The sequence below is a fragment of the Cuculus canorus genome, chromosome 3 (assembly GCF_017976375.1).
Source record: "Cuculus canorus isolate bCucCan1 chromosome 3, bCucCan1.pri, whole genome shotgun sequence".
NCBI lineage: Eukaryota > Metazoa > Chordata > Aves > Cuculiformes > Cuculidae > Cuculus > Cuculus canorus.
In genome coordinates, this window is record NC_071403.1 from 122,213,166 (window position 1) to 122,228,544 (window position 15,379).

The 15,379-nt window shown below is 41.8% G+C and overlaps 1 protein-coding gene across 1 annotated transcript in view; it reads right to left on the minus strand.

Moving 5' to 3' along the window:
* Positions 1-15,379, minus strand: part of PKHD1 (PKHD1 ciliary IPT domain containing fibrocystin/polyductin) — a 254,042-nt gene that overhangs the window by 76,909 nt on the left and 161,754 nt on the right. The window contains exons 53-56 of the mRNA XM_054063619.1: positions 7,334-7,447; positions 5,072-5,159; positions 3,787-3,941; positions 581-1,612 (exon numbers count right to left, since the gene is read on the minus strand). Coding sequence (XP_053919594.1) covers positions 581-1,612; positions 3,787-3,941; positions 5,072-5,159; positions 7,334-7,447 — 1,389 coding nt within the window. The remainder of the gene's footprint in view (positions 1-580; positions 1,613-3,786; positions 3,942-5,071; positions 5,160-7,333; positions 7,448-15,379) is intronic.

Here is a 15,379-nt window from a genome sequence, read left to right on the forward strand (position 1 = left end):
AGCAGTGTGGGAAAAAGACATGAAAAATATGAGGTGTTTAGATCCCACTATGGCCACCAGCTCTCCAGATTCTGCTATATGCAATATTACTTTGGGGACTGTAAAATTCATTTGAACCAAAGGCACAGGCTTCATAACTGACTTTTATCCCTGTTGTGCAACCCCTTAGTACAAGCAGTAACTGTTTCGGTGCAGCTGTAGCCATTATGAGCTACACAAATTCTATAAAAACTGTGCCATTTGCTTCTCAGGCTTGGTATCTTTATTTAGCTTGAGCTAACTGCAGATAAGAGAGATGAATCAGGTGGAAAAATAGCGCAGAAGGCAGACGTGTTTGAGGTAAAATATATACTTTAGCACATAATTATACTAGAGTAGATTCAGAAAGTGAAAAATACCAAATACTATTTCTCTTTATTGAACTGTATTGAACCGGAGAAGAACACTGTCATTCTGTCCACTGAGGCTCAGTTTTCCCCACCACATCAGTTTGTGAGTGTGGAAGGCTGCAACTCCAATTGGAATAATGTAATTAGTCAACAGCGACAGAACAGTCAGAACAGCAGACACAAAGACCAACCTTTCAGCTTCATTAGTCCCACGACTTTTGGACAACAACCAGTTTTGTGCCATGGGTTATCTGGCCTTCGGCTGGGAACAGTAGTAAACGTAGGCCATAAAATCCCAACACGGCCCCTCAGAGGATAGCACGGTGGTCGATCCCTGGCTGTTAGATCAGCTGAGCGAGGCTTGATCCTGTCTCTGATGCAGTCAAAAGTTGAGCTGGTGGCAACGATGATGGAGTTTCTAACCTCTATGAATCTTTTCCCTGTGTGGCATTGCTTGGCATAGAGACAGTGTACTACTGGCATCAGACCCACAGTGTTGTCCACCAGCACCACATTGTCCATCACGACACTGCTTCCGAGGTGGAACATGACACCATAGTCATAATTCTTATAGGACAGAAAACCTGTGATTCTGGTGCAGGTCTGAAATCCATCTCCATGGTAGAGGTGAATACCATGGAGACTTGAATGGGCCACATTTTCACGGCAATACTCTCCATCAAGCAAACACTCTTGGCCTTTGATATGGAAGCCAATTCGTTCAGATCCTGCCACGGAATTGCCACAGAGGGAGACACCAGTGGCAAGGTTCACCTTGATGCCAGCAACCCAGTTTAATGAGCCTTCTGGTTGCCTGCTCAGAATAACAAGGTTCCTGAAGAGAGAATGATTTTGCCCTTCCAAATCAATGCCAGGTCCAACAGTATTAAACACAATGTTATCACACAATAAGATCTGTTTACTCATGACTGCTTTAATGCCAGCTCCGCAGCTTCCATTAATGCTGGATGACAACACCGAGGACCTTTGGGATATATTCCTGAATTCAATGGCAGAAAGCTGAGGAGGCCCAAAGTTCAAAAATTCAGTATTTAAGAGTTGAAGGACACCTTCAAACTCTGTCCCACTTGAGTCTGTAAAACGTTCTACCAGCATCCTCCCAGCGCAAGCCACATCAGACTTGATCTGTACATTGCGTGTTAGGAGTCCAACCTCCGCAGCCAAAGGGATGCGTCTACCGTCTTCTGTGTCATGGGAACGCCCTAAGGAGTTTCAAGAGAGAAAATGTGATAAGTGTCTATTATACCTATAAACCAGTGCTTTGAGGGACATAAAGCCTGACAGCTTACGCACAGCTTTCCTGCAGAATCTGCACTGACATTCAGGTGTGTTTTTCCTCCAGCACAACCTACGTGCATGAACACAAAACCAGAAAGGCCACCTGCCCATCAAATATTCACCACGCGCTTATATTTTGCCAACAGATTTCATTTTTAGAAGAAGAAGGTGCTAAACCTTTTCCCTGGAGTGTGCAGATGCCAAATCGATGAACAGATTCATGCTTCATTTCTTCTAAACTCTGTGTGTTACAGTTATTCTTCAGTTCACTGCAGAGTTGATCTCCATGAATTCTCGTTAGAATCAGACCAATGGCAATGCTGAGAAACTATTTGCTGCCGTCTTAGTTGCACGTGTTTTCTAAAACATAGTCTTTCTAAATGAGACTTCTGAGAGTTGACGCAGGCGTCAAGCTTGGAGTCCATCTTGGGTGACTTTAGATATCTACAGGTATGATTTAGTTATCCATCCTGTTCTAATGTGCAATGGAGATCAAGAGGCAACTCTCACGTGCAATTTTGTCTCTTTTATGCATCTGCTTTAGGGGCAGATGAAATACAAGTGAGCTCTATGTATTTTTCTGGTTTGATTATCAAGAAAGCTGAGAGCGACTAACTCCTGTATGAATATTTACTGTAGATATCTCCATTTGCACAGGTGAGTCCCCTAATCTTAATTCTCCCATCAGTCCTTTGTTTTTTTTTCAGCTATATCACAGAATCATGGAATGGTTTGGGTTGGAAGGGACTGCAAAGCCCATCCAGTTCCACTCCTGCCATGGGCAGGGACACCTCCCACTGGATCAGGAGCCTGGAGCCCCATCCAACCTGGCCTTGAACACCTCCAGGGATGGGGGCACAGTTTCCTTGGGCAACCTGGGCCAGGGCCTCACCATTCTCACCGTGAAGAATTTCTTCCTAATGTCTAATCTAAATCTTCCCCCTTCCAACTTAAAGCCATTCCTCCACATCCTGTCACTCCAGACCCTGTAAGAAGTCCTTCCCCAGTGTTCTTGTAGACCCTTCAGGTACTGGAAGGCCACTATATAACAACCACTGCAGTTCTCAATGTGTTGGTCACAATTTCATCTCAGGACACACTTATTATATCTCAAATAGCTTAGAAAATAGATTAAGAATTGTCCTCTGGCCCCAAGCCTGACTGGCAGGTTTCTTCCTTCCCTCACAAAACACAAAGGCTATGCCTACGCCACTGGCAATGGGGTCTGGACTCCTATGCTTTGAATGGCAGCTTTTGTTTTAAAAATGGCCCCGAGTGGGGTCGACTCTCAATCGACACTGTGGGCAACTGCAGAGCAGGGCTCCATTCCGAGGGAAGCTTTGTTTACCAGCACAGGTACCGCCACTTAAAACACATTAACTCCTGTGCCTCCTGGCTTGAACAAAGACTAAAAAAGTATTGCAGTGTACAGGAAAAGTCCTGGGTTTGTAGCTTCAGAATTTGACCTGTTAATAACAATTCTTTTAGTTTTGTTAAATGGATAGCACTAGGTTTACTTTATAGGCTGAAATAAAATTAAAAAAATTATCAACAGTGCATCTCTTTTTCCAGTTAGGTATAGATCCCATGTCATCTACATAGGAAATAGCACTATATACAGGTTTAATGCTTATTTACACATTAGATTACAAAATATATTAGTTTCATGCCATAGAGTTGCTAGAGTTTGCACTTGAAACTCCAGGAGTCTAATTATCCCACGATTTGGGGAAAAAATGTTCAGGTTTTGGCATACCAACAATTGTGTAAATGACCTAAACAAAAAAATCCATTTATTTTTTCCTTTAAAATTTCAGTTACCTTATTTCTCTCAGTTCTACCTAAAACATGAAACGCCAGTAAGTTTTCCAAAAGTATTCAGTGCTGACTTAATCCTATTCCCAGAAATTCATGTTAGAATCAGTTATTCTATGCAATTTTGAACATTGCACTTTCAGCATCAAAACAGGAAGAAAAAAGCACTTTGAGAAAGAATGGAAGATCTCTCAACAAAGTAGAACTGATCTGCGTGAGATCTGAGATAGAAAGTCAGAGCTTCAGAAGAAAACTCTCTCCACTGGAAGGACAGATCCCTTACCAATATGCCTGTGCAGAAGGCGTTCATGAGTTCTTACGCTATGACCATGGACTTCTTTAAGCGTAACTGCTTCAGCTTGGTGGGCTTCATAGGAGGAAGAGCTGATCACAATATCTCCACCGTGGTTCCAATCCACTTCATCTTCCACAAAAATCCTGTAATGCCAAGATATTGAGTTAATGTCATTACATTTATGAGAGATATGTCCACCGATTTCCTCAAAAATGAACAACAGCTTTGCCTAGGTTGATCTCAGAAAGAATCCACAGGCTACGCTCTAGGAAAAGCCCCTTCAGGGCTTTCTGCAAAAGCCGATGTCTAAGATACATGGGAGGAATCTCATTCTGAAATGTCTATTTCACATCATTGAATAACGAGGTATCCGGTTCCAGTACAGAGAGGTAGAGCTCAAGGAAGGTGCTAAAAACATGTCAGACTATTTCTGGTGCCAGAACCATCCTGCAGAGCTGAAAGTCAACTTTGGACTTAGACACCAAAGTGGGTAAGCGATGATGAACATGAGTCTGCTGCAGGGGTTCTAAAAGCTTATGGATGCACACCAGCGGGGGAAAGAGAAGGAAGCATTTCAGAGCTAGTTTTGCTGAGGTTAAGTGAAAATGTGTCCATGACCTGAAAACCTCACGTGCCAGACAGCAACCTTACTCTTCGGGCTATACAGGCAGCCTTGTATTTTTTTGATCTGAATGACATTAATTAAATACACAAAAATATATTGCTTCTAATAGGAGAAATTAAGTTATTCACTTAAAACCACTTTATAAAGTACTTTATAGAAGTATTAGAAAAGTACTAGAAAGCGGTAGAAGCCACTTTATGAAGTACTTATCTAAGATGCTGAAGAACATGGTTCATATCTCAGTTTTGTTTAATTCAGGGATGAGATTTAAATGTCAGCCTCTCAGGCCGCAGCAAACATCTTAATCACCAAGATATCAGCCACTTTTGAATACATCTCCTCCTCCTAATAAGAAAGAGAAAGGCAGAGGGAGAGATGGAGAAAGGAAAGGAAGGAAGCAATTATGAGAGGATAGAAGCGAGCAAAGAAGGAAAGAAGAAAATCTCAAATTCATTCTTCTTTAGAATTAAAATTAATCTATAAATAGTATCATTTTCTTGCAAAGTGTAACATAGTTGTTTTTCTACCTAGACATAGTTTAAACCATCACAAAGGAAAAGTGTAATAGAAGTCATAGCAACATTAATACAAGTCATAGGAACAGGAGCCCAGATTACATATTTGGAGGTATATAAGGGCAAATACCACCTTTCATTGCCAGGAGCAATGTCACTTCCCAGATGTGTCCAAGACGTCTTAGGATAAGCACTATAAATTTGCACATTTCCATAAACCCCTGGAAAAAAAGAGGGAGGAGTTCGAAGGTTAGGGGAAAGGGAGACCTGAGAAGAACTGAACCAATAACTAAATACATGGAATTCTTTATATTTATTAAAGCATGCTTCTATGTTTTATGAAAAGTATAAGAACAGCACAGAGCCTCCACTTGAAATACACAGTGAACTAGAAATAAATCATTAATAAAGTAAAACAACCATCACATGTAAAGGCAAGAAAGGAGATTGTACCAGAGAAGCCTCATTAATTAAAACTGAAATTGCAGACACAGGTATCTACCTTAAAAAAATTCTATCTAAGTAATCAAATAAAAAACTCCAGGAATTAAAGATACAAAAGACAAGAATCACAGAATCACAGAATGTCCCGAGTGGGAAGGGACCCACAAGGCTCATTGAGTCCAACCCCTGTCCCTGCACAGGACACCCCAATGTTCACACTGTGTCTCTGAGGGCGTTGGCCGAGTGCTTCTGGAATATTGTCACGCTTGGTGCTGTGACTGCTTCCCTGGGAGCTGTTCCAGTGCTCCACCACCCTCTGGGTGAAGCACCTTCTCCTAATGTCCAACCTAACCCCTCCCACCCCGCCTCGGCACATCTTCCTGCCATTCCCTCACATCCTATTACTCAGGTATTACTTAGATTTCTCACCTGTGAAAAATTCACTATCCAAAACTAAGGTAAAAATCAAAAATATGGAAACTTTCAGTCTAGATGACATATTCCGAGATTACAATTGAAGCAAAAAAAATAGTTCTGGTTTCCTGCACGGAAATATTTTTTTTTCAGTGTGGTGACCTACGTGAAGCCTCTCAGTCTGAGTCGGCTCAGCATTCGCTGTGCATCTCCAACAGCGACACACTGAGTCGCACGAGTTGTGCTTCAAGTATTTATGGAACCCATTTTACAACTTTGAGCAAATCTCACCCACAGACAATTTTTTTTCATGACATATTGTGTCGCTGTAGCCCAAAAGAAGACTGTGGCAAGCACTGGTAAGGCAGCCTTGATTGCCCCACCCGGACAGACTTTGGGAATAACTTCCATGACCTTGCATTCGTTGTGCTTCAAAAGCACAAAAGTCTTAAATGATCGACAATAGTGTGCTAAATTGCAGCAACTCATCTGTCTTCTGTTCTAATCCCTAAAATCATAGGAAGTTAAATTGCTAGCTACTGTTATACTTCAACTCCTAAGTAATTTAGACTTAAACCCCCCCTCAGAATCCATTTCTTCTGTCAATTAGGTTTCTGTCTTGCCTTCCAAACATTCCACTTGGCTATTTGCTAGGTTTTTAATTGCTTGATCAATGTGTGCAATAGTTTCTCAGTGTCACTATCAGAAACAAATTGGGGTTTTATGTTTGTTTGTTTATTTGTCTTTTCTCTGAATGTCTTTAATATTCTACAAATCTTGATCCAGGCAATTTCTCTTGATAGCGGTTTGAATTTCTACTGCCTTGCAAAAATTTAGCAATGAACAAAGTCTTTCAATACTCAAGTATCGTTTAAAACATGTTCTAAAACATGGAAAACAGAAAACTTGTAATTTCTTTAACAATAATTATATAAGAAGATGTAAAAGTTAACATAAATCTTCTTTTGTCAATCATTCTATCAGTCCAAATATCTGAAAATATTTAAATGTGTATGTTTGAATCCATGAAGCAGCTCTTGGACATAATTCACCTCACTTGAATCAGGTGTTTAAAAATAGCAATATGAGTTTAAGCTCATCATCCTAGCCTGGAAACTTGAGGGCAAGTTGTTTCATGCAAAGAGAGACGAAACATTTCCTCTGGCAATGTGCGTTTCTCTCCACTCAACAAGGTCATCTTGGTTTGAATTCTCTCAGCCTTGACGATTACCTTTTAAAAATCTCAAATCTAGAACCAAGACAAAGCCTTGTACGTGTCTGTAAGTGCCTCCAAGTCCTCTCCAGTTTCTCACATAACGACCTCAGGATTTGACCCCTGGTAGATCGCTTCTGCTGAGTTTTGCCTAAACAAAACCCACAGAAAACCTAGAACTGACCTGGTGAAAATTAAGAGCTTTAACTCCAATAACCTTTGTTACCTGTTTTCCCGTATGACACAGTAACGGGCTCAACAGCAGCAGATTTGGGTATTGCCTAAAATTGGTTTCCTATGACAAGGGGAACTCATATTTCATACCAATACTCCCTGGGTGGACGTTTATTTCCTCCAGACGATCGCAGTAAATTCCTTCAGATGCCCGAAGAAGGATCAGCAGCTTTAAATCCCTTTCTAGGGGATGTTGAAGAGAACCTGCAATAGAGACATAACAGCGATAGCGCATCACAGAGGTGTCAGTAGCTTTTGTAATGCTGAGCTGAGGTAAGCAGGAAGGCATCGGGGCGCAGGAATCCAAATTCAGGGGACTTAAATGACCAAACTAACATTGTCATCCTTGGTCCATTTTTGCCTTCCCGCTCCATTACAATTCCAGCAGTTCCCAGGTAATCAGTTCTGCAGCCGAGGTGGGAAAAGTGATCTTTCAGACCAATGGTAAAACCGAGGGACAAGAGAAGAGGCAAAGAAAATGCCCACAAAGTTTTGGGGAGTGCGGTGTTGCTCTTATCTTGAGGTGCTTAAGTCTGTACAGTAAACTGTATTCCAACTGTGACTTCATTTATTTCACCGAGGGTAGTTTACAATTTCAGAAGAAAACGGCCCAGCACTAAACAGATACTAAAGAGGAAAAAGTAGGACAGTTTTTGCCCTGGAGAAATGTATGTGGAGTCCAGTAAAAGAGTTCAGCGTTCCTTTAAAATTAGAGATTAAATCAATTATGCAACAGAAAACTGCAGCAGATGTAGAACTAAAAAATATACACATATCTGTACAAAATTAGCTGGCTTGTCATGTTCTTTTAATATTTAAAAATTATTAGTTTGGAAAAGAGATTTCATTTTGTATCCTAAAGAAACACTCCTCTTTAAGAGCATTTTCTGATTAAGTGAAATCAATAAATGAATTAATTGTTCCCCACCAGTGTCTGAATAACTTCTGTGGATATTTAACTTCTCTGTATGGCTTTTACATGGGTGAAACACCACCAGTACAAGACTCGCATGCTCCCCATCTGACCTATGTCACACCAGTGAGCTCATTTCTTCTCTGGGGACATGGAGGGAACTCAGTTTTACAGCGTCCATCGCCCATCCAGCTCATCTGCGATTTTCTTGTTTACACTGCGATACCATGGCTTGAACAGAGGAGAACCGGAATGGGGCTGTAACCAAACACAGCTTTCAGAAAGCACAGCCAGGGATAAGCGCTTTCACCACTGATGCACTGGGTTAAACAAATATCCATCAAGAGCAGCAGCAGAGTTATGTAGGCATTTGTGTCTATTTTTGTATGCAGAGGGATTGTTTTCCTGCTTCACCCTCACAGCAAGTTGTGATTGAAAATACTCAGTCTAAACATACCTTTCCCAGTCCTTGGGTCAACCTTCCCCCCTGGGATGAAGTTATTAACTGCACCGCAGACCAAAGACTCAACACAAATGGTTGGAGAACTTTACACTGACGTTACAATGCTATTCACAATTACCTTTTCTTAATCATGATGATCTTCCCTTAGAGACTATTAATTACCACCATGAATTACTGTTGGTGTTATTATTGGTGGTATTGCTTCACTGCTGTTTGCAAAGTGTTTACTATTTCTTCTAGTTAAGTCAGTTAAAAATAGCTACGTGATATACACAATTCTCAGATCAATTTTAAAACCAGTTTTAAATAGTCTTCCAGGCTTAGGAATTGTAGATAAACGCTTGGAAACGTGAATTCCAAAAGCGTGAACTGGAAGTTATTACCTCTTAAAATGAATTACATCTGCATTTAGCTAAAATTTGTGATTTTTAATCCTGTGTGGTGGTATGGGATGTTACTCTTGTTAAAGAAAAAACCACACAAAACAAAAATATAATCAGAGTGAGAAACAAAGAAGTTACAATAAACCCATTTGTAATAGCACATCACCGTATTAAATCCTTAGTAAAGAAATCCAAAAAGCGGAAGATAACATTTAAATAAATGCTTTAGTGGCTGGAAACTGTATATGACACAACAGAAAAGAACCCAGGAGACATCTCCGAGTAGAAAAAGTAGACTAGTTTAAGTATATTTAGAACAAAAATAAGCTTAATGCTTGCTTATTTCCATTAATAGTTCCATGCTGCTAAATCAATGGATTTCAGTTCCATGTTGTTAAATCAACAGATCCGAGTAACTCGAATGCAAACGCTACAGAAGGTTGGGCCCAGGAACTCATCGGACTGCTAACGTGGACTTTTCACTGTGTCTGGGATCACTCGTGATTTCTCAGAGCACTTGAAGAAAGCTAATATTGCACCAGTATTTCAAACAAAGATAAAAGTAAGAGCCCCAGGTAATTACAGGGCTGTCAGCTCGACGCTGATTCTAGGGGAAAAATAAATAAAAATGGAATGTCCAACTCTGAACACAATTAATAAATCATTAAAGGTGGATGATATAATTAATGCCAATCAACCCGGATTTATAGAAAAAAGGTCCTGCGAAAGTTCCTTGTTATCAGCTTCTAATGAGACTACAGGTTTAGTTGATAAAGATAATAGCTTTGATGTAATATAATTGGCTTCTCCAAGGGACTCAACTTTGGAGCATGAAACTTTCTGATTAACAAACTACACTGGTAAAAACAAACATGGCACACAATAATTAACTGACTAGAGTGGGGGCATTGGTGCAAACAGGTCTTGTCTTGCAAGCCCTGCGGTATACAACATTTTATCAATGAACCAAAGTATCAGAGAATCATAAAGTCTTTAACGTTGGAAAAAATCTCTGAGATCACCTGGTCCAACCATCAGCCCAACACCACTGTGCTTGCTAAATCATGCCCTGATGTGCCATGTCTCCATGTTTTTTGAACCCTTCCAGGGATGGAGACTCCACTACTGCCCTGGGCAGTAGTGCAAACTAGTGTGAAGATGCTGACTAGGCAGATAAACTGACAAAAATGGGCAAAAAAAGTAGTAAGAGATGAGCCAGCAAAGTCAGCAATAATTTGGAAGTGAAGAACTAGGAAAGAAAGTGAAGAATGTGCAAAATATTTGATGACAGGTCTTGTAAAGGTAATGCTTTCTCTGGGAAAGGAGGGAGGACAAAGGAAAAAGAAAAGTCAAGTAAGATCTGAGATATGCACTTTGGCTTATCTAGAAGATGTGGAAACAGCAGCTACCTCAGCTTACTCATAGGAAAATTCAAAATAGTTAACGCACACAAGTCACTGGGCCTGGGTACCTTTCATCACCTTGTGAAGTAACTGGCATATGAAATCACAGCTCTTGTAATAATTAATATAATTAAAACTATCAAGTTGCCATAAAGAGTGGAATCATAATCTCCACAAAATGTATGTGAAAGACCTGGGCTTTAGGCGCCTGTCCTTGAACTCTGGCTGTGAAAACTTCAGGTTACACACCCCACTTTACTGTGGTGAACAAATCCTACATAAGATCACACCAACCTACTGAATTAATCAGCCTATGTACAGAAATGGTCCCCACTTAATACTCCTGCTACAACTGGAAGTCTCACCAATTTGATGAGCAACCTGGTTGATCATGAAGTGAGATGATAAGGGCCTCCTGGCAGAGAACCAGCAAGCTGGCAGAAGCGTCCGGTGAGACGTGCAGAGGTCAGGATGGACTAAAGGCAGTATACGCACAAAATAGAGAGGGCTTCCTTGAACACATCTTCTTCCAGCTGGGAAGTTTATCTGCAATTTGACGGATTTGCTCATCTGTCCAGACATGGCACATACCTGCAGTGCTCCTGGCAGTGCTTTGTCTGTTCTGGGTATCTCAGGTATTTCTTCAGTGCAGACACAGCTCAAGCTGTTGGTGCACAGGCAGCAACCGTGCAGCTCCCTGGGAGCCGGGCCTCCCGCACAGGCTCTGCACCGTCAGTCTGTGCCGTCACTGCCAGTCTGATGGTAGATGTCACATCGGGTGGCCTCACTGCAGGTGTTTGACACAGGATATCTAAAGCTAATGTTCTTACAGGGAGCACTGGCACCACAATGCACACCCCACGCAGTGCGAAACAACCCCACATACGATAACGCTATGTGTAAGAAACAACCTGTGCTGCTCGTAAAGTCACCACTGATTATATCACGAGGAAGCATGAGGTCCAGCTGCCTGCAACGTCGATCGGTTAGCGCAATGGTGGCAGCTGGTTCACAACCCTTCATCGGGCCCGGCCTCTAGGGAGGATAAAACATAATATGCAAAAATAGGAAAAAAAACTAAAAGAGAACAGAGAGAGAGAGGTGTGTTTTTTCAACCCAGTTTTTCACTTGTTCTGGACTGCAGCCTGGATCTAGTGTGCGGTTGAGTTTCCAAAGCATTTTCCATTGTTTTCATATTTCAGTTTTACTCCAGATGTTCTTCCTGACAGCTTTTTGTTGTTTTGTTTTTTCTTTTTCCATAGCAAAACTGATTCAACTCTTTCCTAGAACGGTGGGTGTTTCCTCCCTTCTAGCCTTTCTTTTCTTTACAACAATACGCTCTGCAACAGCTGTTGTACAGAAGAGCAAGGACTTCTCTGAGATAAGATCCCCTGCCTTCCACTGGCGAACAGACTTTACCAAGTACCTTGCTGTGACCCTCTCCAGTACCAGCTCTGTGTTTCCTGAACTCCCAACTCCTTGAACTCCAGCTACCCAGCTAGTTCAGAAACTGTGGTATATTGTCACCAGGAAGTCTGAAGGGATTTTATTCACGGTCAATGCACAGCTGGATAGTCACCTAGTGCTGGTTCTCCTTCCCGAGCTGCTCCTTCAGGTGTTCACACTGCACTCTCTGAAGAAGCCTATAAATAAAACCTGTAAACAAGGAAACATCACCTGTGTTGCCTCTTACAGGTGGTGCTGCCAAAGAAATAGAAGAGATGAGAGCCAGACAGCTGTGGAGTAGGAACCAGCAGCCAGAAACGAGAGATGAATGTTCAAGGAGTAAGAAGTAAGACACGCAGGATGGGATTTAGCTGCCTATAGATGTCTAACGCCATGGGAGAGTCCTGGCACCCTCCAAATCCACCCGCGAGGCTGGCAGGCAGGAATCAATGGCAGAACAGTAGCTTTGTGAGCAGAAGCTGGAGGCCAGGTAGGACACCCGAGGGTGCCCAAAGTGATACAAAATCCTTACAATCAGACAACTGAACTATGTTTCCAGGGAGATTCATATATCTGCACTTAATGCAGATGTCTCCATGTTCTCTGGCTGCCTGAGCTAACAAAGATAAGACAATACAACATAGCCTGTAATTTGCTCCAGCTACCGGTACCAGTCAGTCTGACCGACTGCAGTCACCCCGCTGATGGTGTTGATAGATCTCTACCGTAACAGCCAGCTCAAATGCTCGTGTCCACGTTACACCTAAATTTGGATGTCTGAAACGTGAACTAAATCCCTTCCCTCGACAGCAGGATCAGTTAAAAGAAACTAAGTAGCTCGGAAAGGGTAAAAAAACAACCAGGTGGAGGCTGAGAGATTAACTGAAGAGGAGGCAGACGGTGCTATGAACTTCTCGAACCACTTTTTCTGTGATCAGGTATGAAAAATTGCTCTCAGTACATCAACAATATTCCACCCTGATACATGTTGAATAGCTGTGCAGACACGCTATGTGACTGCAAGGGACTCGGCTCACAGCTAAAGAAGTTGGGACCCACCCAATAAAAGTACTGGAGAAGTTTGGAAAGATAGTTAATTGGTGACACTCACTTGTGCCCCGGCCGATGTTCTGAGGCTGAGCATTAATGACCACATGGCCATCTCATGAAGTACAGTGATTTACCTTTGGCGAGTCAATGTGGGAGTTCTTCCTACTACTGAGAAGAAGGGGAGTGGACGCCGTAGAGCTCTTACCACAAACAAGATGAGAGACATCAGAAATGGGGGTTTCATCTCCAGACAATCAAGCATGAGCTAATGATGACCTTAGGCTTCTGGCCTCCAATGAGTGACATGACTGCCAAGCAGCCATCACAAGATATGCAAAACAAGGATGTGACAAGTTGAGACTAACAGGAGGAATCCTCTCTGGATAATTACTCAGCGAGTTCTGCTATAACGAGTAAAATCAACCTGCCAGCAAAGAGCAGCCAAGTGCAGCAGAGCTCAGGATGGGTCCAATGCATCAATTTGTGCAAAACAAAATCAAGCATTTTCTGCAGCTGTGTCGGGAGCAGAGGGTTTCCCTCAGCAGCGGAACAGGGCACTTTCTGTGGATGTCATCTGTGTTTTAATGCTGGCTTATGGGTTAAAAGGAATGGAACCATACCAGACAAAAAAAGAGAAAATATACCCTCTGAGATGTTGAGCTCACCATTTCTTTTATTACCCTGATGCACATGTGCTAATAATATTTAGCAAGTCACTTAATCTCTCTGAACCTCAAACTCTCCTTGTATAAACTGGAAAAATACCTTTTTTTTTTTACAGCATGGCACCAGAAGAGGTAGAAATAAACAGTGCTTCTACAATGCTATTGCAAATATCCCCATCAATGAAAAGACTTTGAAAGTTTAAGTAAAAAAGAGAAGCTCCTTGTGTGGGGCTAGGAGGGGTAATCAGAAAGTCTCCCTGGGTCCAACACCGCTGAAGGTCTAGAAACACCTGGAGACGTGACTGTGGGGATAGACCCACACATTTTACTTCCGGGTCGTCCGAGGGCTCTGACAGAGTTCTTGAAGCCCTTTACTGGGTTTTAATCTTCTCCCATCTCCTGGTGACTGCTGACCATAACTCACACTGGATTGTGACTGTACATGGAAGAGGGAAGTGATGACGAGCCCTTCAGGAGCAAAGATGTCTCAAGAATTCTTATCTCCCAACTCTCACTGTATTTTCTCATTCCAGTTTCCTTGCAAATTATTGTTTTAATAAAATCCATTAAGTTCTGATTGATGTTTCATAATCTCCGATTTTAAGCTGATCTTTCCCCTTTGTTATATATGTCTCAACATCGCTCAGTTCCTATGTATATTTGGTCTTGGTTTCGCCATCTGACTTTGTTTTTTCCCTGCAGATAATATGTCAGGTCCTCTGAAGGGCACCAAAACCCAAGATTTGTTTGTAGAACGTATCATTCTTGTCTAGCAGTTGAAGTGAACAAAATACTCAGGCTCTCGCAGCAAACCTTTGGCCCAGGCCACTGAATTAGAAACAACGGCGCGTGACCAGAGATTACTGTGCCAAAAACAGGGCACGGAGAAGTTACACAACAGGGAGGACCTGGGGATTTGGCTCACGTGATGTCAAACTCGGATCCTGCTCAGGCAATGCCGAATGATGATGTCCACATCTATTAAATCTGTTTACTAAAGTGTCTCATTATCTATTTCGTGTCAGGATTTCTTTAGGGTGTGGTGGAATTGGACAGATGGGCTTCTAAACCTTCCTTCAGGCATGGAACAGTCAGGATTGGACAGATGGGCTCCAAGAAGTTACCTTTAGGCCTTGAACACATGGGAAGAGGAAAGGGAAAAAAGCACGCACTCCCAGTTTTACGAGCAAGCACAGAAGCCAGTATAAGATGTGGGGAACTTGCAGAGTCGCTACCCACCCAGCATCTATCTCACAGCTGAAACTAGAGCAAGGACACCTCGAGTCTGGACTATGATTCAACAGCTGCAAATACCTGTTTGGTTTTTAATATCATTACTCCTCATGGATGTGCTGGAGGGGAGTTTGTGCACCGAGTAAGTGCCTCAATGTTTTTTAATAAGTGGTTTTAGCAATGAACACATGCTTTTTCTTAAAACCAATATGAAACCATATATAAACTACAAAACAGTGTAAGTAAGAAATGACTGACACTTTTTAAGTATATATATATAAATTAACCTCCTAGATTAGGCTTTCAAATCCCTTTTTCCAAAGGAAAACACGAGGCAGCAAAACAACTCTTTTGGCCAGCGCTGTATTACCTAAACAGTCCCTTGAGATTTACGACAAACAAATATTGGAGGAGAATTCCTCAGGAGGCGATTACACAAACAAATGCTCTTTTTAAAGTTCATGAAACCAATCTTGAGAAAGGTCAAGCAGTGATCAACAATGTGATCTCAGCATCCCAAGGATTCCTGTAAGTAAATACAATGTGGGCCTTTAGGAAGCTTGATACATAAAGAGAATTC